This window comes from Ptychodera flava, chromosome 11 (genome assembly GCF_041260155.1).
Source record: "Ptychodera flava strain L36383 chromosome 11, AS_Pfla_20210202, whole genome shotgun sequence".
NCBI classification, from domain to species: Eukaryota; Metazoa; Hemichordata; class Enteropneusta; family Ptychoderidae; genus Ptychodera; species Ptychodera flava.
In genome coordinates this window covers 27,885,623-27,911,228 of record NC_091938.1, presented here as the reverse complement: position 1 = coordinate 27,911,228, position 25,606 = coordinate 27,885,623, and the positions used below count along the sequence as shown (strand labels likewise).

The following is a 25,606-nucleotide window of genomic DNA, read 5'->3' as shown; positions in this document are numbered from 1 at the left end:
TTCAATGGTGACACACACAGAGACTGGTTGCCAAGTTTTACAAGCAGTTCAAATTCGCGGAGAGGTGGTAAAAGAACGATGTTACTGCAAATTTAGACTCAGAGGACAGTGTTCTTTGTAGTTGAATATCAATAAAGTTCATGACTTCAAAAAGAATAGAGTGATGTGTAAAATGAACAAACTTTACTTTGGTTATCAACACATGAATGACACCACATTTCTCAATGAGCTGATATCGGGGCCTACTTCAGTACGAAGTGAACTTGGGGGTTTCAGGCTATTTCGTGAACATCATTTGTTTTCTATATTGACAAGATTGTAGCGACAAGCGATAAAAACATTGCAACATTGTAAGAGTGTTTATCATTTCTAGTTGATCCGACGTTTTTATTAAACACAAAAAAATAATAGACAGTGTTCTTTGTAGTTGAATATCAGTAAAGTTCATGACTTCAAACAAAATCTAAAACTAACAACACAAATCGATCTGAAAGAATCAGAACATTTGAGTTGCGATAGCAATGTCTGGAAGTCAGGGCTTTGAGTCAGCAACTTTCTAGTCTAATACAACTCAGACAACGAGATGTTCTGGTATTGCCAGCCATGGTGGGGCTTTGTATACATACGCTGACACGTATATAGCAGCTATCAGTTTCACTGGTGTAATGATCTGTACATTTGTACAAACAGACGTTGAACCAGACAAAAAACGCATCACATCACACATCACTCTATTATTTTTGAAGTCATGAACTTTATTGATATTCAACTACAAAGAACACTGTCCTCTGAGTCTAAATTTGCAGTAACATCGTTCTTTTACCACCTCTCCGCGAATTTGAACTGCTTGTAAAACTTGGCAACCAGTCTCTGTGTGTGTCACCATTGAAACTGATAGCTGCTGTAAAGATATAAACATACTACATAGTAAATTAGTTTACAGACATCTTGCTGCGTCACCTGCTGTTTTAGTCTGTCTGATGTTGGCGCAAAGTTGTAAAAGTTGACCACTAAAAGGGTAAATTCGCCAGCAAACTGACAAACCTAATTAGGTAGTGTATCAATATCCAGCTGTATCTCATCATCAAAATCATTGGTAAATGTACTGTAAATCAATGTACCTGGTCCAGGGATGTCTGAGAAAAGATCCAAGCAAATTCGAGTATATTTTGCCAGACTACATACTTTGAGACTAAGAAGGACTGTACAACAATTTGTGTAAGGGTACTCATTACTTTATATTACATGTATAAATACAGAAATACTTTCTGTAGGTGTGAAAGAAAGTCCTTTCACAGCGATCAATGTCATTTGATGGTTGTCTCAGTGACGTCTCGTTAACTTTAATAAGTATTGGATGTTCATTAGATGTCAAAGTGTGCAGTGAATGTACTACGGTATACAAGAATTTACAATTCACGATAGCTTGAATAATATCTTCACAAAATTCTACCTGTACATACTGTCTGCATGCTAATTGCTCCATCAAAGCAGTCAAAGGACGCCTGGATCACGCCAGTTCAAGATTTTAGAAGTTCTCCGAAAGTCTGTTATTGTAAATTCAAAATCTCCATGCCCACAGAAAAGCAATCTACTGCATCAGCTTAACCTGGATGTACAGTATCATTTCATAAAAACCTACCAGTACGTACTTGTACCATGCTCAGCATTTAATGGGAACAAACAGGACCCATTAATGAGTGCCAAACTAGGTTACATGTAAGTAGGGTACATGGTTAATTTGCATCCTGGTTTAAATAATTTCTCTATAGTATGGTATACATGTACACATGTAGGCCTATGTAACAAATATTGATTTGGTACGATACATCAACAATAGATGTACAGTAGTTGTTAACTGTAATAAGGAATCAGACTTTTTCCAAATGCCAATTCAACAACTTCTCACCTGGAACTCTGGTAAAGACGTACTCTTCTTCATCTCGCTTTTATGCAGTAATGCTCTCCTCTCCTTCAAATCTTTTCCTAGAAAGACGGCGGTTGACTGTTGATGCCAGGTTTGGTCAGTTTTATTGCTGGGTTTGGGGGGTTTACCTAACACTATCTTGACATCTTCTCCATTGGTATTCATTTCTTATTCTACAGCCACTACCTGAAATGAAAACCACATTACACGAAAGAATGTCAACACAACATAAATACGGTACAATAGTGCTTCAGGGAAATTAAATTGACTTTTTTACTAGGATACGCATGGATTATCACATGAACATTACCATAATAAACTGTAATGTTGCTCATTTTCTTTCAAGTCACCGTACTGACTGTACACTTGCTACATTATACAAATCTGTGAATGAAACTAAATTTAGTGAAAGTGATATGGTAATCTTGATTGTTTTTTGACCACAACGTCGTGGAGTTATTGCAAGATCACAGTCAGTGATTCAAGCAGAAATTTACTATTGATTGAGTTCAGTTTACACACAAACAAATGCACTACTCAGAGTGTTCACCTCACAAGTGCAGACGCCACACTTTATACAACTATGTGAAGACGGCATGCGATCATGTGGCGGTCATCTTAGTCAGAGCATTTCACATAAAAAGTAACATTTATGTGTTGTAACTTGCTGAAATGATATTATTTCACACAATCCATCACTTCAGCAAAGTCTACATGGACTGCTTTATATATTGTAGATATCTATTTTGTGATCTACATATTTACAAGTACATCCGAATGTGTTGAATTTTGTTTGAGTCTCATAGACTCATCATCTTCCTTCACTGCAAGGGAATGGACCAAACGTGGAGATTGAAGCAGCTGTAGAATGTAAAACTGGATCTGTTACGGTACATACATGTATCCTTAAACTTGTATACACATAGGGTATAAATTGTACATGTATGTACCTGTGTGTTTTTCGGAAGATATCATGAAATATGATCACGCTCTCAATTCGAAAACAGACAGATATGAAAGCCTATGATTCAGATTGCAGTCATAATATGAATCTAGGAATGTTAGGGAAATCCTTCCATGGAGAATTGCTTTCATATACCAGTACATTTTGTGAAGTTAATATATACAGTACATGTATGTGATGCAAAATTCATGGAAATATACGTGATAATAATAACATGTTGGAGTGATGTAAGCGTGAATGTACTAAGGAGTGATGTGGTGCCTTAGTAACCAGGTCGCAGTACATGTCCAAACACTGGAAAAGGTACAATGTAGGTGGAAAATGTGATATTGTGAGTTATGCAAAACTTCACAAAGAGCAACAGTACACAGACAAAATCGATAACAATAGGAAAGGACTGGTAATGAGACTTTACAGGTCCCTGCACTTACAAATGTCTATAAACAGAGCTGGCAATGGTGATTTACATGTACATGTACTTTCATACAGTACATTACACAAACCCATGTGAAGATCAATATCATCAATGTTCATGGTGAACAATTAAAACTGAAAGTGCCATAAGGTAGAGATAAAAACACCCATGTTAGGTTTTATACAAGTAGAAAAATAGTTATTTTGTGATTGCATCCGATAATATCGGATAGATGTTTAGAAAATGTTGGCAAAGGAAAAAGACCTGAAACAATTGATATTAGATGGAATTTATGAAAGATGTTTAGATGCTTATTGTCAATGTTATGCACTATACCCTGTCATCATTTGTACAGACCCATCAAAAAGTATTTACGCACCTTAGAAATAAACCACTTGTTGAATGTGTTGGCAACGGCACATAGCAGCAATTACTTTGTATGGATAAATTTTAGAAGTCATTGATTATGTTGTCTTAATTGAGAATAATTTGATTTCTTTCTAACAGTATTATGTAGAACTCAAACACTTCATAGACTGTTCATAATTTGAATAAATCATTCTTGTCTACCTGAAATGCAGGTTGAGTTTTTGGAAAAAGCATACCACTACTTGACACTAAAAACATCTGTACATACCAGAACAGTACTGTACGGTACATGTACATTGTATATCACAATCATTGCTTCTTTCCTTTTGACATTAAAACTAATGAAAACCGCTTCTTTTGCAAGAAACTTAAAAACCTTTCAGATTGTCAGATAATAAATTACAGGACATACAATTTGATGAATGCATGGTTAAGTGCCTTATAAGTTATACAATTTTAAAGATAAAATGCAATTTTTTCCAAAGGCATATCAGTTCTGTTCAACTGATTGGTTCATTTTGGAATTATAATATCTACGGTTGGTGTGCACTTAACTACAGTCCCTAAGAAAAAACTGCACCATACTTTGGAATACGGCTGTTTTGCAATCATTATCAACAACCAGAACAGATACAGTACTGGTAATTTCAAAGCCCTACCCTTCGCTCCCCTTCCCCCAGTCGCTGGTATTTCTCCATCGTATATATAAAGGGCAGATGAGCATTCAGAGTGATTCATGGATGGTATTAGAGATTTATAGGATCATGAGAAAAATTCACACCTTATTCAGTTTGGTTACCACTAATAGGTCCTATACGTTTTGGAATCCCTAGATAATGTGCATACAGCACAATATTCTTTGGTGTCAACCGGTATCAATCTAATTAAGTGTACTCTGACATGATTGTACCGATAGCCATTGCCGGCCACACCAAGCATCCTCCTTGAGACCTTTTACCTACATCCCAAATGTTTATATGTCACTGTGAGTTCATTCCAATGTTGTCCTGGTAAGTTCTGAAAGTCAACCACCAACCACACACTGCAATTGTATTACAACTGAGTTACAGTAGGTACATGTAGATGTATGCATTTCTTCAATGTCCTGAAAGCAGTATTGAACATGTGATTTTGGTATGAAATTCCTATTGCATTGGAATTACTGGATGAGCTTTATACAATATACCGGTAAGAGCAGAACACTTTTTAAGAGAAACGGAAAACCAGTCATATACAGTCAACTCAGACTGTTTCAGTAACTCCTTGATCATGAATATGGACCAATTATGCACAGGTATGATTGGATTCTCCTTGCAGTGGGAAAAAATAAACATTCTGTCTAAAAACTTTTCAGTTGAATTTTGTAAATATCAGGTATAAAATTGACAAAATATAGATTTCTATACATTTATCAGTAAATTAAAATATACAGAAAACTGGCAATATTACCGTTTATGCTATCACTCAGGAGGATACAGATCAGCAGTGATATACTTGAATATTTTGAAATGCAATGAGTAAAAACACACTTCAATACTAGGTTTGGTATTCTGATAAAGTCACCATACAGTATGTATTGTACTTAAGCCACTACAAATACACATACATACCGGTACATACCAGAGTACATTGTACCAGGACACACAAGACCCTAATATTAATTAGTATTTATTGTTTTGGGTAACCAAGGAGTTATTTAAATGTTTACGTACCCATGGTTTTACGTGCACAGAAAAGTAAGAATTCACGAGCCAATGCCCACCTATAAAAGAGCCAGCAGATTACACAGCACGAAATAAATATTGTAAATAAATACAGCATGACAGAGACATACATGGGTGACATCGCCTAGTTACTGCTGTGTGTATATCAAAGTTTATGACCAATTGGTTAAGTGCCACTTTGCTACTGACACAAGTAAGGTCAAACTGGGTTGGGTTTCACGCTACCTGACAGCCAATCGATCAGGATATTTCAAATTACCATATATACCTGCATAACCAATCTCTGATCAAGGTGTTTGTGGGCTCAACAATAACACTGTAAAGCTGTTCTGGTAGATTATGCTGTACCGTATATGTACATGTACTGGTACACATCTACATGTATACTGGCAAATTGGCAAGCAAATCTTTGTACATTTACATTAATTGGAATGTATATTCTGGAAATGATTAAAATTTGTCATTATTTATCCAAATGTGTATTAGGTATATTTACGTGACATAAGAGGAAATAAACAGAATCAGACTTTTGAACTTGACCAGTTACCTTAGTTTTAACACATTCTGCCAAAATAATTGCAAAATATTACGGGCACCTGTCCTATTGTTCTCAGTAGTAACATGAATGTTCTACATCACCAAAATATTTTTGGCATGTAATTTTGGAAAAAAAATATTTCAAATTAACCAAAAGTGCACAAGGCAAACTTTAAGGAACATTTTATGTCTTTTTATACTTCCTGGATTATAGATGCTACGGTGTAGTGTCTAAAGAATTCATTTTGAAGACACTGGATGAGAGGTCCCTTTATCAATAATCCTGACTCCAAATAGATTCACATTTCTCAGTCGTCACATCACCACATGTTAGTGCTGCTGTACATGTATGTTTGTATTTGACAACGCTACAATAACCCTCGCCCACCTGTTATTAATAATAATATTTTAACATTCTTTCTGACAGAGATCTTCCACTGTAATTGAGTTAAGCCAGCAGTCACAGATTGTATCAATGATAAAGTAAAGGATGAAAACAATCCGGATTGATAGCATAGCACATGACCATCAGTGTACTACATGTATTGGAGACACTGCGACTTACAACTGTGACAGTACTTTACAAAAGTTTCAAACACTGAGGGCGCTCTTCATCAGAACTTCTTCTACAGTACATGTACTTCACGCCATTTCAATGCAGCCTCTGAGAATTAACAAGTATATTGATCTACTTTGCTATTCCCATGCATTTTATTTTCCTGTTTTTCCCTGAGTACTGATTTTTGTCAAGATTAGTCCTTTAACAATTAAAAGCCACGATGCCCAACATTTTGAATAGATTGCAAGTCATACATGTAACATACCGGTATAATTTAAAATCAGACAAGCAGAGCAGAGTAGCATTTTGGATGACTTAACAGTTCAGATTGCCTATTAGTAATAAAGTAACTCTTGTAAAAAGTAAAATACTGGTGGATCATGAAAAAGGGAGGGAGGGAGGGTGAAACTACAAAAAAACATTTCAACAAATGATTATAAAGCATTCAACTGTGTCTTTGAATGGGGTCACAAGTTCATGTACATACTGCTTTACAGTGGTCTACATGTAGTTTCAAGGTTTTTAACATTTTCATAGCCTCTGTTCCCGCCTCTGTTGACTGTCATAAGTGTCAGAGAGTACAAGGCACAAGATAGGTAGATCAAACATCATGTCTCGACAACATTTAGCCAAATACCTACTACAGATGTCTTTTGCTGTACTCGCCCAAAGCTTACTGCCAATAAAATATAACATGGGCCCTGGGTCTATACAAGGACACCTTCTGCACAGCTGTGCAAGTATTGAAAACATTGCAGTCATCAACATGTGTGGGTGCTCTGCCTTCAAGCCTCAAACGAAAGAAAAACTCATGTGAGTATCTGTCAGACGCTATCAAATATCAAACATGCTGACATATCATTACCCAATGACACACTCAGTCACTAGTCTACCGATATCATTATACATCATGAAATAAAATATTTACAAACAAAGTTTATGATATGGTACTGTATGATATGGGGTAAATATCATGTAACTGCATACCATGACACCCAGCTGGTAAAGAATATGCAAGATGGGGGCTGATCCCTCACCATTACATGATATATTTGCATAGGGTCAAAGTTCACCAGTTATAAGTGTTGCCAATGTTGCTACTCATTGACATGTGATTAAGAGAATTTATCATACTGGCTTTACAAACCGGGTATGCCTCAGCTGTAGCATGTGATTTAGAACATGGGCTTTCTCATGTTCACATCTTGTTCTCAGTAGAAATTACTGCAACCTATTGGTATTCTTGTTGACCGCAATTATTGTAGAGCAAAGGAGGTTGGTTCTCTTGAATGATATCAATAAAGCATTGCCTGCTGTCAGCCACAGCTGGGTTTTGAGTCTCTTCAAATCAACCCATGTATGTTGTAATGCTATTTCTTCAATGTGATGACTACTTGCATTGCAGAATAGCACAATATGATGAACATGCCATCACATCAGTACTATATTGCAGCTGAAGGAGTTGCCATATTGCTTGACATAACTTATTGTCTTTCAATTACATGTAAACAGTTCTCTATAATTTGCCATGTTAACCTTGGAGAGAAATTAAATTCATGAGACAAAAACTGAATGGAGAAAATTACCACACCGTACATACCGTCAGTATGTTCTTAATACATGTACTGGTACAGTATGTATTGAGTCAACAAATGCTAAACGTAATACAGTCATGGAGATTGTTGCTTCATAACCAGAATGATGCAGTTAAGATGAAATGTACTACAGACAGTTTTCTAACCTTTTATATTGCTCTTTTAATCTGCAGCCTAGCTGAATTTTACACTTCCATCTTTCTAGTTTTGAGAAATCAACAACTTGATTTTTTCCCCATTGACATGATTGTCAGATTGAATGAGATAGAGATGTGTGGCCGATTTGAATTTCAATTACCTAGGCTATAAATCAGTAGATTTGAGATTTGATTTGCTAATACCAGAACTGGCAAGACGAACTTGATTTTTATTCAACATGCATTAGAGGAGAGTCGTTTCCTTGAGTAAACAACGAACCACTTTTTAAAACCTTCAAGTGCTGTACTAATACTAAAAGTGAATATTGCAATATTCAGTACATATGCAAATTGCAGTATGTGCACAGGTAACTTTTTTCTATTTCTTATGATCTGAACAATCCCCCAAAACCGATTCCCAGCGCCCTCAATGGTTCGACGATGAGCTCATTTTCCAAATGTCACCAGGGTGAACAATGGGTGGCATTCAAAAAATCATCAGTATTTCATTTCCTTAAGTTCACAGGATACAGCTGTATAATTTTCTGTAAACTAGAGTTGTTTTCAATTTGACTTCCTAAGAAGTTACATTTTTCCTGTCTTTTTAGCACACTGACTAAAAATGGCTTCAATCAATCCGTAAACCTCCTGCCTATAGGCAGCTTTGCTGCTAGCATTCTTTTGAAAAGAAAATATCATCTATTGTTAACAACATATCAAAGCCTCTATGATAACTCACATTAAATGAGCTTCCTTTTCTAGACCTGGAAAGACACTGATATCAAACTTCCTCTGCTTGTTTCCAGTGAAGAGACTAAACTACATAGTACATCTGTGGAGTAAATGACATTAACTATCTCATTCATTATGGAAGTCCAGCAAGAGTCATAAAAATAATAATATTCATTGAAAAACGCCTGGACAATTATTAACTGTTGGTGTTTTATGACATTTTTGAAATACTATAATTTGGTGTTTTTTTTCTTATATATATATGGGTATACCTCGATTTCAATTTCTGTATTAATCAAATTTCTCTTCAAATTTATTTTACATCAGATTCTCTAGCTATAAATTTCATATATCATTTGAACATATCAGTACATGTACCAGTAGAATGAAGCTAATAATCAATGGATCAAAAAGGAAGAGCTACATCTGTATACATTATGGGATCATTCAAAACTATTTTACGATCATTCAAAACTACTTTGCTCCCTACAGACCATTCATCTCTTTCCTACTAAAATAATTTCCTCTGCAATCCCATTTATTATCGGCTATCTAATTTCATATCATTACAAGCTTGTTTTTTTCTTCCAAAGCAAACCTGTGGGTATAATCATGAATTCTCTGTTCCTGTTTTCTGACTTTTACCAGAAGTAACATTTTCCATAGAGTGAATAATTCATTTCCCCCAAGTAATATGAGAGCTGTATCACGTATCATGGATTAAATCACTTTCAGCTTGCTGTCAACTTTCATTATCTCAAGACAGCAGTATTGGGTTTTACTAGCCCACTACCAGTAAAGCAACTGCATGCATACACTGCTGAACTTCAAAATAGCATGTGGTTTAACAGGCATATATGTCAAAGTTTTTCTCCGGTTGAGGAGTGATGTAGCAGTACATGTACTTAAATGAATACATGCATCATCCATGTATGCTGCACACACGTTCATGCACTATGCCTAGCCCTAGGAGTATGGCGAGAGTGTCCAGCTTTGGCTACACTTCCTCCAAAGTTGGGAGTTGGGAGGGGCGTAGCCAAAGCCGGACACTCTCACCATACTCGTAGGGCTATGCTACCGGGTATACATTACACTGTTACAGTCTACTGAAAAATTACATGTACCAGACTAGAGTTACACTCGCTAGATGTCTACCACAGGGAATGGAGTAATCTTGTTGTTGTTGTTGTTGTTGTTGTTGTTGTTGATGGTGATGATGATGATGGAGATAATAAAAAACATTAAAAAACAATGTGTCATTCCTTGCTGTTGTTTGTCGATGTTGTTGATAATTGTAAAAGAAAACTGTAATCGTGACCAAAAAACGACGTAGGTCGCCCAACGTCACTCCCGTCCGGTTGTATAATACTGGTAGGACGGGAGTGACGTTGGGCGACCTACGTCGTTTTTTGGTCACGATTACAGTTTTCTTTTACAATTATCAACAACATCGACAAACAACAGCAAGGAATGACACATTGTTTTTTAATATTTTTTATTATCTCCATCATCATCACCATCAACAACAACAACAATAACAACAACAACAACAACAACAACAACAACAAGATTACTCCATTCCCTGTGATGTCTACTGGTACCATGTGAACGACCTTGAGAACCATTTATGAGAGACTACATGTACAGGTAAAATAGGGAAAGTCGTAACTTTACCAACAACAATAGGTGATAAGTGAACTGTTACCTTTCTCTTTACTGGTACCAGTAGAAATTTTCACACATAATATGAATTGTGTGTACAGCATACCATGCATTTTTCTCATTGGTATATCGTAGTTGTTTGGCGTTGGTGGGGGAGAGAATGCTGATAAACACAGACCTACCGGTGCATGTAATGATACATGTACCGTATGTAAATGTAACATCCCGAAACTAAGAATTTGAATCAAACTGGAATATATATCAAATTTTCAAAATATTGAAGAAACAAAATGATTACCAAAGAAACATGTTATCATAACGGGGTATCAACATGAAAGCTGTTTTTTAAAAGCGCACCCTACGCCGATATCAAACTGGAAGTACGTTCTACCAGCGCATATCAGTAACTTTTGCTATACCGGTTAACCGGTGAACTGAAACAGATGATTTGCACCTGTTCAATACGTAAAGCTCAAAAACTTGATTTTACCTGGATCTGTGATGCAAAACATAAATGTAGACACAGTACTTCATCCAGTTGTTCGCTCTGCCTGTTTCAATTCATTTCAAGCACAGCCCTGGTGTCAATATGCCAGTACCAGCATTATGTGTGTCCAGTACATGGTTAAAAATAGAAATTGTCTCGACATCCACCACTCAAATTTAATCACTGCCTGATACCTGCCACTGATACAGAGACGTGCCTATGATAACACAAATCAACCGATAGTAGCCATGGCGACTGACATTTAAAACTGCCTGGGCAAGTGCAATAAAGTATACACTAATACTCGTCCAGGATGATAAGAATTTTTTATCTAAAATAGATGAAAAATTTGCCATTGGAATTTTTTCAAAATTACCCATTTCATGTACTGTGAGCCCTGCTGGGTTGCTAATATTACATACCTGGTAGAGTATCATGAATAATTCACAAATCACTCACGTAATTCCAAGAAGCAATCATGCCAAGTAAGTTTTATCACATTTCTTAAGTTGTGTTTGTTTTATTGCTGAACAAAAAACAACATAGCCTAGTGTTGATGTGGAAGCTGCAAACAGGAATATATGTGCATAATAGTAATCTGTATGCTCTCCAACACTTCTCTTACCAGAAATTTGCAACTCTGCAATTTTCGAACTCTGAATCAATTCAGGAATTTTTTGAAACGGTGGCCCTTCCAATGTGCTCAATGCGCGTTCCGTATGTAATCCATCTACAACTTGTGGCAATATTTTAGATGACTTGTGAAAAAGTAATTATCCAGAGTAAATATTTTATGTTTATAAATTAATATGAATGATGTGTAGGTGATGGAAATTTCTTCAGATAACAGTCAAGATTAGAACAGACTCTATGAATGCTACATTTTGCATGATGGAACAAAAAAACTACAAATGGTGAAAATGTCAACTTCTTTTTGAAAGGCTGATTAGCTTTTGACAGTTTCAATCATTTTTGTATGAATTCAATACATACTCTATTCAAAATCAAAGAAGTGAAAAATTGTATTATTGATGTAGCTCCATTTGTCTGATGAAAATTCATTATTTAAAGCCAAAATTCTCAGAGTAAAAAGGTTGCGGTGCTTTCCTTGAAAGAATTTTAGCTTTTGATTCATGTGTCTTGGGACTATGTATTTTCATAGCAAATTGTATGCCAGTACATCTGGCATTTTGTGAAGATTTATTGAATTTACCCTAAATTGAATCTGACTAATTAATAATTTCACGGTTAAAAGAAGAAAAGCAACATCACAGTACAAAGAAGATGGACTTATCTATCAAGAATGTAAACTTTCTTTCAGGATAAAATTTTCTTTGAATTCTTCGTACCACTTTAATAAATCGTGATTTTGTACATTTGTAAAGATAAATTAATCGAATGTTCTTCAATCTTCTTGTTGGATGCTTATGAATGTACCGTATACTTTTCTCAAGACAAAACACCTTACATGTTCTACAAAACTGGTGTGTGAATCCTAAGCTTATCAAATACTATAGCAATTGTTCAGTGGCAAAATTGGAATTTCCACTGGCACTATTATGGTCATTAAACGTGGAATAATTACTAAAAAAAACCTGTGAAATCCTGATTTCAAATTAAATACACGCTGCTTAAATATCAAGCACTTGCTGTTTTTAAGGCAACTGAGCGATAGGTTTATGAATCACACCTGACAAGATGGATTTAGAATATGGATTAGGTAACTTTGATGGCATTGTTTCCATGCCATGCATGTGAATGAGCTACATGTAGTCTGATTGAAGACCGTTTACATGCGTTAAACCCATCTGAGGAGAAAAAGTCATATTATCATATTATCAGATTGCACAATGGCACGTAGCCAGGCAGCTGTCAAGCTGACCCTTGTAATTAATTAAAATTCAATCAATCAAAAGGGTATACGACATCATTAAATTTCAGCACACCTGATTAAATGTGGATATTGTTGAAATTACAATTTCTTATCGGATAAGCTACCTCTTCCAGAAGTCTTTTTCAAGAATAATCTCTAAATTTAAACCAGAAACAATAAGGATAGTAGGTTGTGAAATATTCATATCACATTTCTAAGGCAAAATGAGAGACGTTAGATTTAGATCGGTAAATACTATTCTATGAGACTGCACAGATGATTGTACAACTACAATATAAGAATCAACAATCACGAAGAATTAGGACACCGTGAGTAGACCTAGAGGACAGACAGATTATATAAACCTCTTCTTCAAGTCACCTACTACTATACAATGTATAAAGTACCGGTATAATGGATAGCATATGGGAATAGGAGTATGTACACTAACTAGATTGCCTGGTTTTCTTTTGCCAAATGTACCTTTATAACATAGTGCAGACAGCAGACTTCACTACCAATATGCTAATGGTGATTTCACACATGACCCATTTCCGGTTCTGACTTCATATTGATGGTACATTGTACATAACTCTGTCTAGCAGAGCGTTACTGACATTGAAGCCTGCACACAGCTTGTTGACTTTGTTTGATGTGGGTCAGACACAGGCGTGCTGTTTTCTGGGTAGTTTCTATAAGTGTAGTTTATTCTACGTTTCGACGTTCTCTTCCGTAGCCTAATCACCAAGGTAAGAAACAGAATTATCCGGCCTGCCAAGAAAACTGCACATTCTGAGATAGTCGAAAAATAAACACTAATCCTTCATTGAGTTACCTAGTTAGATGCGGAAGGATCTCGGCTGTCCAAAAAACACACTCATGTCACGATAAAATGAAAACTTTCGAAGAAATCTGCCGCGTTTTGACAACATCGGCGTTTCTGATGGCCACCGTTGTAATAACGCAACTCATTAACATAATGGACGGTGTCTGCACATAGAAAGTGGTGCATCTCAGTCTGATGCCGTTGATGGCGTTGCTCACGGACCAATCAGCGATGCGGACGGCGTACAATTATGATAATGAGTTGCGTTATTACAACGTTGGACGCCAGAAATGCCTAGTTTGTCAAAACACGGCAGATTTCTCCTGAAGTTGTCATTTTATCGTGACATGAGTGTGTTTTTTGGACAGCCGAGATCCTTCCGCATCTAACTAGGTAACTCAATGAAGGATTAGTGTTTATTTTTCGACTAGAACGTGCAGTTTTCTTGGCCGGCCGGATAATTCTGTTTCTTACCTTGGTGATTAGGCTACGGAAGAGAACGTCGAAACGTAGAATAAACTACACTTATAGAAACTACCCAGAAAACAGCACGCCTGTGGGGTCAGATACTGTTGGCAGCCTGACAAGTTATGATAAATTTTGAAGCATTCCACGACCCTGGGAATAATGTGTTGAACCAATTAGTCAACGCGAATTCTTCTCAAATGGTAATTGTAGACAAGAGAAAGTCACATTCACCTTGCAGAATAGCAATAACACCCAGAGACTTCACATTTTTAAGAATAAAGACTTTTATCTATGCCTATTATACAATGTAGCTGCCTATACAGCCATGTATGACACCACTGAAGAGAAAAGTTCACATACATGTACATTCCTAATGGTTAAAGAGACATCATTACCTGGGCAGTTTCACAGAACAGTACCGGTACATACCGTACAGTGACATACATGTACAGTGTTTCAGCCAGCGTGCGGCATTGCGACATTTGACGCAATTTTTTTTGTTTTGTCCCGATAAAATAACCGTTGTGGGTCACCATGACGCAATCTGAGTTGGCCATATTTTAGTGGCTATTGAATTTTTAGACAGTGCCTCCTGGACAGAAAACTACGGCTAACAATAAAATGTTGTAAGATGTTGAAACAGTTTACCCTCCTTCCTACAAAGTTGCAATGTATTGAAACAGTTTACTCTCCTTTCTACAAAGTTACAAATTCCCTGGTACGTGAAACAAACATTGTTGCTGTTCGATACTACAATACATCACGGACGCACAACGTCCATGAATACACTGAGGCTTGATTCTGCATACAGAGTGCCGCGTACCGGTCGTCCTTGAGTTCAAGTTTTACCTAAATTGCTTGCATCAAAATTTGGCCTGCAGCTACTCAGTTTGATAGTAAAAACCATAATTTCTAAGGAAACTTTCACAAACAGAGTCATTGTACAAGTGAAAAGGAGAAAAACTGAGGTTTTCTGAAAGGTCAAATCTGGGTCATTTCACATGATGTCATGAATGAAGACCCTTTAAGTACACAATTATGGTTCAAAAGAAACCACCTAGGGAGGGCCAATAGGTACAATCTTATGTTAAAAAGAAATTTCTTGGTGCCTTCCAATTTAAATGGCATTTAGCTTGACTGTCAGTTTTAAATTCTACTTTATTAAGAGTCATGGCAAAGGGAAATTGTCAACAGTACTTGCAGTAAGCATATTCATTTTCAAATCTTCACATTTGAGAGCTGCAATTTTGCATGGTAACTTAACATCAAAGCAACAATTCAAAAGTAGAGCTATTAAAATTGTCCATTTGGCATATTACAAACTGCTATAACTTATACAAGAAATGGTGTGATTCTGAATGATTTTAATATTTCTGCAGATTCCACCAGTTTAATGATATAATAGTGAACATCACTAGACATTTCTTGATGATATCAAAATATAAATGAAAATATTTCTGGGCTAAAATGTTATCATAATCTTTGAAACAATGATTACTCTAAAACGTTGGGAAATTAAATGAACAATATCAATATTGTGTATTGTTTTACAGGATTTGGGTTTGGCCAAACCATTTTTGTCTCAAGAAAAATACTTATGCTTAAGATACTATTGAGCCTGCTTGATCACAACTATGACACAACACCAGGGCCTTAAACACCACAACAATTGTATCTACATTGCCACTATGCTACCCCATGCTTTCTTCTGCATAGAAAATTTTTATGTGAGTGGCTCACAAAATTTTCATCATGACTTAAAAACTGCATAAATTTGCCACATTAGGAGCATGTACCTTAAATGTATTAAGTTGTCATTCTGTGAACACTGACAGAATGCTACAGAAATATTCTGTATCTTTGGTAATATACACTTCACATTGCTACCTGATTTTCAGAATTGCTACCTAATTTTATTTCTGGTGGTAAAAGTTTACCACCAGAAATGAAATATTTCTATCACTTCTTTAATGTCATAAAAAAGACACATAATTAATGCAATAAAAACTGAACAAATGTTTCTTTAATGTAAAATACAAAACATTTTGATTTGAAAAATGAAGAACTCCTGAATACCAAGAAAGTTGTTGCCACACTTGAGATCATAAACTGCCTAAAATATGTTCAAAGTGGCTACAAGATTTTTGATTTGGCTAATGAGTTGGCTAATCTGTTATCATCTTGGTGACTTAGGGGGAGCCCTACAGTTTATGTGCATACCACGTGGTAGCAGTAAACTTAATGATACTGCAAGTTTCATGTTGGCACAATTTTGCACAACACCATTGGCCTACTGACCGTTAATGCACTCACCTGACTTGCCTATTGAACACCAAATATAGTACCAGGTCATAATGACACATAATGACACTGTACTGTGTTGTTTTATTGAAATACATTACATGTCCCCCAAAAATTTAGTTTGTCCCCCTTTCAGACCTACTATGGGTCACTGTGTCCCCATTCAAGAAAAAGCTGGCTGAAACACTGCATGTATGCACATTGCCACTATTTTAATATCACACAATGAACTGACAGATTGAATGTCTGTGTATAATATCTGAGCCTCAATTAACTCTGAGATCAATATACCTGGACCTCAATCATGTCAATCATTATACGGTACATTAATTGAAATATGAGAGAATATCGCATCAAACCATTAATCATTAAGTGATGGATGTACCAAGTACATGTACGTGCAATATTACTATGCACATTGTAGAAACGGCAGACACTATCAGTTTGTCCATGTTTTGGTCAGTCTACTCAATATTACTCCAAAGGGGTGAAAGAATATTCTTCAGCTACAGAAGAGTTAATACCTACATTGTAAATGTTATATACTGTATACTGGTAGATACCCCAGTACATAATACCATATGCAATCGTTACCACAACCAGTTTAAACTCCTTTCAAATGGGTCATCACTACAACAATGTACATCGTATGCAAGTAGAAAACACAACACACAATTTAAATCATAATGTATTACGCAACTGTAGTGGTTTTCCATCATCAAAGATTTGTGGTTTTTTATGGAAAAAATGGAAAGCAAACATATTACCTGTAAGTGTATAGATATATAAAGGCATGAAGTTCATCTTTTGAGCTACAATTCCACTGTCCTGAATTTGTTTACATGTACCTTAATCAATTTCACTAATGCCTTTGTCAATATTTTATTTATCCTACCTGTCAATATCATGAACACTTCATTTGTTTTGTGCAAAATTGTGACACTATGATTTGGGCCACTTTGCCTTGCAAAAAAGTGGCTCAGCTTAATCTATCAAAAGCTGCAATGTTTAGGAGATGGCAAATACTGTGAAAAATGATAAATCATATTTTTTAAGTTGAGCAAACACAAATAAAATTAACCTGTTCATATAATATAAGAATAACTTCATAAGAAAATTGTAAATGAAAATACAAATTAGATAATATACAACTGTTGAAAGTTTTTAACTCAAGTCAAATAAAGTTTTAATTAGCATACATCCTCTGGCAAGTCATCTTAGTAAGAGTTCGGAATCTTCTGGAATCCAACTCATATATAACAGTATAAATATTATTTGTGGTTGGCCTTTGACCTTCTATAATCAGCTGACTCTTAATTACATAATAGGTAAACAAACCTAAGATTGCTGTGTCTCCAAGAAAACAGTTTGGTATCTAGGACAAATTATCATCTACAGAACAATTTCTTGCCTTACATTGATTGTGGTATATGGATATAAAGCAAAGACAGTGTACATTTGTCATCCCAAAACAATTTTTTCCTGTAAAAATACAGCTTAATTTATCAGTATGACTTGTATGCTTTGATGTGAGATGGAGACATGTGCACTACTTATCCTCTAGTGACCTATTTATTCAAATATGAATTTGTCTTTATCATGACTTTTGATATCATTATGATTCATACATATGTAACTTATTATTTGTAGTTGCAGTCAATTATTTCTTAAAGTAATGGCTCCAACAAATCATCAGCAGTGTCATTAAAGCTATTGGTAATCCCACATGAAGTATCATCTAGATAATCCCATAAGCCCTGCCATTTTCTGAATGGAATTCAGTTTTCAAAAAACATCATTCTGCATAAGTCTCTGAACAGTTTCAGCGGCAAATCACAATTTATGTCGCTTGAAATTTTGACAGATGGGCTGATGTTGATGGAAAATATAACAGAAATGAGATTACTTCAAAAGCAATTCTGAAATAGATGGCGGAAGACAAATACCGGTAGGCTTGATGTAAATGTACACTCACACTGAAGGATAAATTATAAATGGATGGAATGCAATAAAAGTGTAACTGCATAGAATATCATATATTGATGACTATTGAAGGCAAAAGTTTACCACGGTCAGAAAAATTGTACTTTAGGTCGGTTATTGAACCACTATTTTTAATGGTGTGTGTGGTGATTTAGCCGAGAGGCTTTCACTATCTTCATGTGATAGGTGCCATATGTTTTGAGTTTGAATGCAATCAAGAATAATTTAATTTTCTACCCTTGGTGGATGGTTGTCTTGTGGACAGAATTGTAGCTGAGGCTATCTGATGGTTATTAGCTGAGTAGTTTTGACTTATGTCTTTGCTAGGTGACTTGGTGCTGTATGTTGGTTGTGAGTTCAAATCCGATATATCAATAGAGAATTACCCACTCTCACAGTATTACTAAAGGATGAATCAATTATTTGCTTCACTGCGTGAGCTTCATCATTTTGTCTATGAGGCAGTGAAAAACAAAGCAACCACACCACAGTGTTGTAATATCAAACGGTAAAGAAGATGAGAAAACACAGATTTGTTTGACTCAAATTGCAGCAACAAAATGCCACAACTGCCAGTACATGTATACAGATATCAATTTCCTGTGATTGGTACAGTAACATATATTCATTTGTTTTACTCATTTTATGATTTTCAGCAATACATGTACCACTATGATGTAATGTCAGAATTTGTTATAATAATGAATTTCCTTCACTATCACTTTTCAATTCTAAATAGTCTACGTACACGTAGTAGTGTGGATAGGACTGATGGATAAAAACTGAATTCAGATAAATACATGCAAAAGGTTTGGCTGGTGTGAGAAGTGAAATACAGGCCAATATTTAGATTTCCTTCTAGACAACAGCTGTGCATGTTACAATGGCTGCGGACGATGCCCTCGCATAGAAATAGAAAAGTGGACTTTCCATAAGTTTACACGCAGGGCTGGGCATACCATGTGCCTAGATGAAAGACGCAGGTTTTGGATGCAAAATCAGCTGTATTCAGCAGCAAAGACATTGTCCTCCTAGAGACTGTATGGGAGTCTACAGGGCTGTGATTGGAAGTGCAGCCGAAACAACAAACAACCCTGGCTGCCACGCAGAGCAACAGAAATAGAAGCTTATGGCCTACAATATGCTACAGTACACTGTCTCTCTACCCTCAAGCTATTTGTGAAATTCACTCTTCAACTAACTTAGTTTGGGACACAGTCAATTACGCCTCTCCTAACTTTACAGTGTATCACATGTACAATCAAACAACAAATAGGCAAGTTTGCGCAAGGCTATCTGTGTGTATCAGTACTACTCTCAGAGTCAGAGTGATGAACTTGCACAGGCATCATGGAGCCTGCACATCCACTTACTTCGCTATCAATTTGATGCAATCAAGAGACTGTGTGTAGCCCAAAGACAAAATAGCACAGGAAGTAGCTTTATTTCTGCACATTGATTTGACCACGCGACTTGCTGCCTCGGACAAATGAATTTGAAACTACTCCGAAACAGGTCATAGTTGATGACACAGTCCCCTCATAGTCCCATTGTGTTTGTTGGTTGGTTGAGCAGATGTACCTATAGTTACATACATACATGTGTACTTACTGAAAGGTTACTTTGACAGAATAATGGATATCATATTAGTATGTGTTAAACAGGGGTGAGCAAATGTATTGGAGATCCACAGGCCCCTTCTGACAAGCAGCTTAGTAAAGAAGTTAATGTTTCTTTAAAATGTGTAAAATTTACTGAGTAATTGTTGTTTATTCTATTTGTGTGTTAAAGTGAACTCATATCATCCATAATTGATCATCTTATTTATCCTACAGTATGTGTGAGGTGAACTTGACTGGCCCCCATTGTGATGATTTACTTATAAATCAATAACGCCCATTGGTACCATACAATGTTTCAATAAACTTGTGTTTTATTGGAATGTATATTGAAGTAATATGCTTTTCATTTGTCACATCAAAGATGCCACAGTAATTTAGATGAGATGCGTTTTTCCTTTTGAAACCTCAAAGGAAAATATCGCAAGTGGAAACAAGTTTGAGTTCAATGAAATACTGCGGTATATCAATACTTAACATACATCTTTATGGTGCATGTATAACTACATGTACATACAGTTTACCTTTGACAATTAACTAATGCACTGCCAAAGCCATTCTGTCACAGCATTTCTGCTGAATTTATGTAAAATGTTTAATCAGTCTCTACAAGTGTTCTTGAAAACAGAAATTGATATTGATTAATAATCATAAATTGATCATATTGATTTATGATCATGAATTGTCATTATTTATGATCATCCCCAAAGGAAATATTTACCGATTTCTAGCTTTTTGATTTGAAATTGTGTTCCTATCCTGCTGTATCACACCCCATCTTCAGTTCAAAACTGCCAGTACTTGTGCTGATAGATTTCCACAAAGCATGTTAAGTAGGAAAACCATCAATGATTTATTGACATGTTTCTGATGTATATCCAACAACAGAGAATGTGAACTATGTTATGCATAATTTTGTAAAATTCCAGCAAATGAAGCTTTCATTCTTTTCCGAGAAGGAAAAAAAAAGGAGTTTACAGTACACCTGAGGCTTTAATCAACGATATTTCAGAACAATACAGCGGGAAAAAAAAATTGAATTTTCATCATAGATGGAAAAGGAAATAACATTCTCGTAAGTAGCATCATGAAGAAAGAGGCAATCAGTCCTAATTGGGGATCTTATCAAATGTATCACAGGCGAAATAGCAAGGATTCAAAACCCATCAGTCTATAAATCTCCACTTTCAGAGTCAAATCTTGGTATTTTGACAAACAACTATATAACCGTGTTACTGGCCATTGACACTCATACTGAGTGTAATTGCGATATTTGCAGTGGACATGTACAATTATTCGCTAATGGTAGAATAAGACCACTCAACTGCCTTAAGTTTACAAATCGATGCTTTCCCACGGTAGAAAGGCACCAGCTCATAAATGTTTGAATACAATTTATCCCTGATAATAGAAAGTGCTTGAGTAAATGTCTTATACAGCATACATGTATGCATTGCATATAAAAAATGTATGTTCACATTTAAACAGATGCATTATCACGTTTGCATCCACGAAATATTATACTAGTAGCCATAATATGGAATTATGTGTGTTGTCATTTTTAGTATTTTTGTAAATAGGCAAACACCAGTATGAGCTACGATTACAGCAGCAGGTAAACTGTGGATGATATGAAAATTTGGCTGTTTCTTGGATACAGAACTTTCATTAACTTCATATGGTCTAATGCCTGTCTACTATCAAAGAATATTTTGTTATCAATCAATTTCAATAAAAAATAATAATGCAAAGCAGCTTGTATCATAGCTTGGTGAAAATTGCCTGTATGCATTGCAGCACCTGTGCTTGTACATGATAATGCGAATTCATTTCCTTTTGTCACCATGGCTCCCTGACGAAAATTCATCTCATTATCAAGTTTGATAGGCCAGCTGTAAATTTCTATCATAGACAAAGCGTGACAAAGCCAGGACACAACTGCCACTGCTTTTTTTGTGTTACAGCATTTCACGTATAAACCTGAACAAGAGCAAAATGGTATACATGTATGGTACAATAGTATATTGATAAAATACCATTCCAGTACCCCAGTTTGTCCACAGACAGTGGCTGCCCCACTGCCTACTGTACAATCACATTTTAAAATTGCAGTCATAAAAGAAATGTTTAAACTCAACATCGCGACTGCATAACTGTGTTCAAATTCAAATGTTCCTATAATTTCAAACACTAGAATAAATTTCCATACATAATCAAATACTGAACGGTTTGAAAATACAAGTTTACGAGAAATTCTTCAATAAACCTCCAGGGGATTACAGAGTATGAGTGTAATAAGTCTTATATTAGATTTCCCCATCTCTCAACATATAAATTTGATTTTCGTAATTCCAAGTTTTATCAAAAGAGGTCATCGACAACTGATTGTACCACTTTACACTGTGTAGCCACAATAAACTGACTAAGCTATGACAACGCTGAGCAAGACGCTCGCCCATTTTTGTCAGCCAAAGCTGGTAGAGTATTGCTAACACTAGTAACAGGCTGTTTGTTGTATCACAGAAACTTACAAGTGATTGCAGATACGTTTGTAAAGGCAATCAATGGAAATACAGCTCAAGGCTTTACTTTTACAAGCCAGTGGAAAGTGATATTGCCAGAGATACCGGTACATGTAATCGACATTTACTTCTGCATACATACATACTGGAGCACATAACTTATACAGTGTAGATACTGTATGTGAGTGAGGTGAAAATCTCTGAGCACATTTTATATTTTTGCCTGACATTTAATATGAAGGTTGCCAGTCTAGTGCTAGAAAAATCACTTGAATCAATTGAAATGCTGATGGAAAACTACTCATACCTGTCCTTGTACTGTATACAGATACAGGTGTACTGAGGTGCATTGATACAGATCTGATGGTCCAGTGAACTATTGAAATTGCAAGCCAAAACGCCCATTCACCAACACCTGGGACCCTGCAGATGTAAATACTAGCCTTTGGCAACACTCTCTATCCATGCAATTGATTGCAATTGAAAGCAATTTACAATCTGAGATAATTGATTGACACTTTCTGAAGTGAAGTTTGTCAGAAGGTGTCAAATCCTGTTACCGTCAGGGTCAATATTCAACCACATCAAGCTGCCTACCAGTGTGATACTATCACATCTAATGTATCTATCCACACAGAAGAACCATTCCTATTGGCTAAAACACTAGGTGGTATACTGCTACAATATGTGCATTGCATGATGATTGGTCTACAGCGTTTGTGATTATTCTCAACTATGGTGAAAAAGGGAAAAGTGGCATATTTAACAAGGGCAACAGAGTTTAACTTACTACATGTACTTGAGATGCAGTGTGAATTAGTGTTAGCATTTAGCGTTCTCTGTCAGCAGAAAACTTAACTATCAAAATTAAAATAGTCACTGAGGAGAGACATATGGCCATTCATGTAACTGTCAGGGCTGACATTTCCAGTCTGATGAAAATATAATCAGCAAATAGATTACAATAAGATGATGATCACAAATGATCTTTATAATATCAGGTTAATGACTCTCATTTCAGTGTCCCTATTCAGCTACGCATATTGATTGGTACAGCTTTAATCCCCTCCATTATTTTAATAATTCCCCACATCAATTGCCTGTAATGTACTTAATGATGTTCTGTTAACTTATCATCACAAAATGGTACAGGTATGGCACAGAGTCATGTTCTTTTGTGTTCTGGGTTGTTATCATTTCAGGATATCTCTGTAATACCCAGTACTCACACTGTCTTGACATAATACATGTGTGTGTACCCATTTCAGTATGGTGCATCTGCTTGTCTCAGGCAGCATAGTACTACCTATCTCAGGAATCATACAGATCTACGTGTACCGTATGGTGTAAATTCACGTTACACATCCCATCATGTACACCAGTAGTCTCTGATAATACACCGGTATACCAGTACATGCACAGCCATTACCATCAAAATTCTCATCCAGGTTTTCAATTTGCCCATTATTGCAGTGAATGACAGTGAAGATAAACTGCATTGGGTAGAGTTGACTTTTCAGATCCTCAGATTCAGATCCTCAGATCCTCACTAGATTCAGATCCTCAGATCTCAGACCTCAGATCCTATAACTTCAGACGCAGATTCGGAATTAAAATTTCACAACTTTCAAAGTTTGATGTAATATACTGATAAATAAAATATACTTTAGATTAGAAAAGGCTTTAAAAATTTTTTTTTTTCTATCTTGAATCTTGAACTTAAAAACTTAGATCTCAGAATCAGAACGTCATCAGTCGAAGACAGGGTGCGCAATGATTCGACTTGTTATATCATCACGTGAACGTTCCCTCTATAGTCAATACATAGAGACATAAACACACACCAGCGATCGAACGATCAAGACCGCGACGATCATGTAAATGCTGGCTATCGGCAGTCCGTATTTTACCATCGTTCGTAATATTGATGGCGAGGGAATATAACTAATCCATGTTGGAAGCCAGTGACCGCCCCGGGCTAAATCAGAATTCAGGGGGTTGGAAGAAGCAAGTTAGCTAATCTGTAATTGTAGACCCGTGTTCGTTGAAACTTGTTAAGCGAAAATGTTTATGTAGACGTCCGACTATTTTGTTTTCATTCATAACTGCCTTGTATATGTCATATTCAAATTATTTTTTTAAAAATTGCAATCATACTGTTAATATGGGTATTGTAAAAGGCTTGTAAATTTGAATCTGCATCTGAAGTTATAGGATCTGAAATCTGAGATCTGAGGATCTGAATCTGAGGATCTGAGGATCTGAATCTGAGGATCTGAAAAGTCAACTCTACCAACTGCATTGTACATGTATCCGCATTACATAACTAATTCGGCATATCTTCAGCATACTGCATATGCATTTTCATATATTTTGAAATTATCATTTTCTTTCAAGTCCACTTGTTCGAAGGTTGCAACAAATTTAAAAGCCATGAAATATTATTCAGTGTAAAGTAACCTCAGAGATAATGGAAGCAACATGTAACTGCTGGTAGAGTTCAGTTGGTACAACAAGAAATTCACGTTGCCAATAATTGGCATGGGGTAATGAGTAAATTGCATTCAGTACACCAAGGCATGCCAATCATCTGCAAGTTTATTACTAAATATAGAAACACATATGTACAGAAGTGTAACTGCTACTGGCCAGTAATTGAAATAATTGTATCTGTTGTCTAACAGTGTTGTAACGCGCCACAGCTTGTGGTAGGGGCCACTAATGTGATCCCTACTGTACAGTGTATGCTCATTATGCTGTATTAATACATGTACCGGTATCTGAGGTGGTCAAAAAGCAGCACCCAGTAGAATACCTGATTAGTAATAATGAATTTTGTTTGTGCACAATACCTGTTAAAATTTCGAGGAAACATTCAAACAAGCATTTAACCGGCATTTTGATAT

General features: G+C 36.0%; 1 protein-coding gene across 2 annotated transcripts in view; it reads right to left on the bottom strand.

The window, feature by feature from the left end:
* Positions 1-25,606, bottom strand: part of LOC139143997 (oxysterol-binding protein-related protein 6-like) — an 88,636-nt gene that overhangs the window by 47,810 nt on the left and 15,220 nt on the right. For both annotated transcript variants that reach the window (XM_070714634.1, XM_070714632.1), the window contains exon 2: positions 1,910-2,113. In XM_070714634.1, coding sequence (XP_070570735.1) covers positions 1,910-2,092 — 183 coding nt within the window. In that variant the 5' untranslated portion in view covers positions 2,093-2,113. The remainder of the gene's footprint in view (positions 1-1,909; positions 2,114-25,606) is intronic.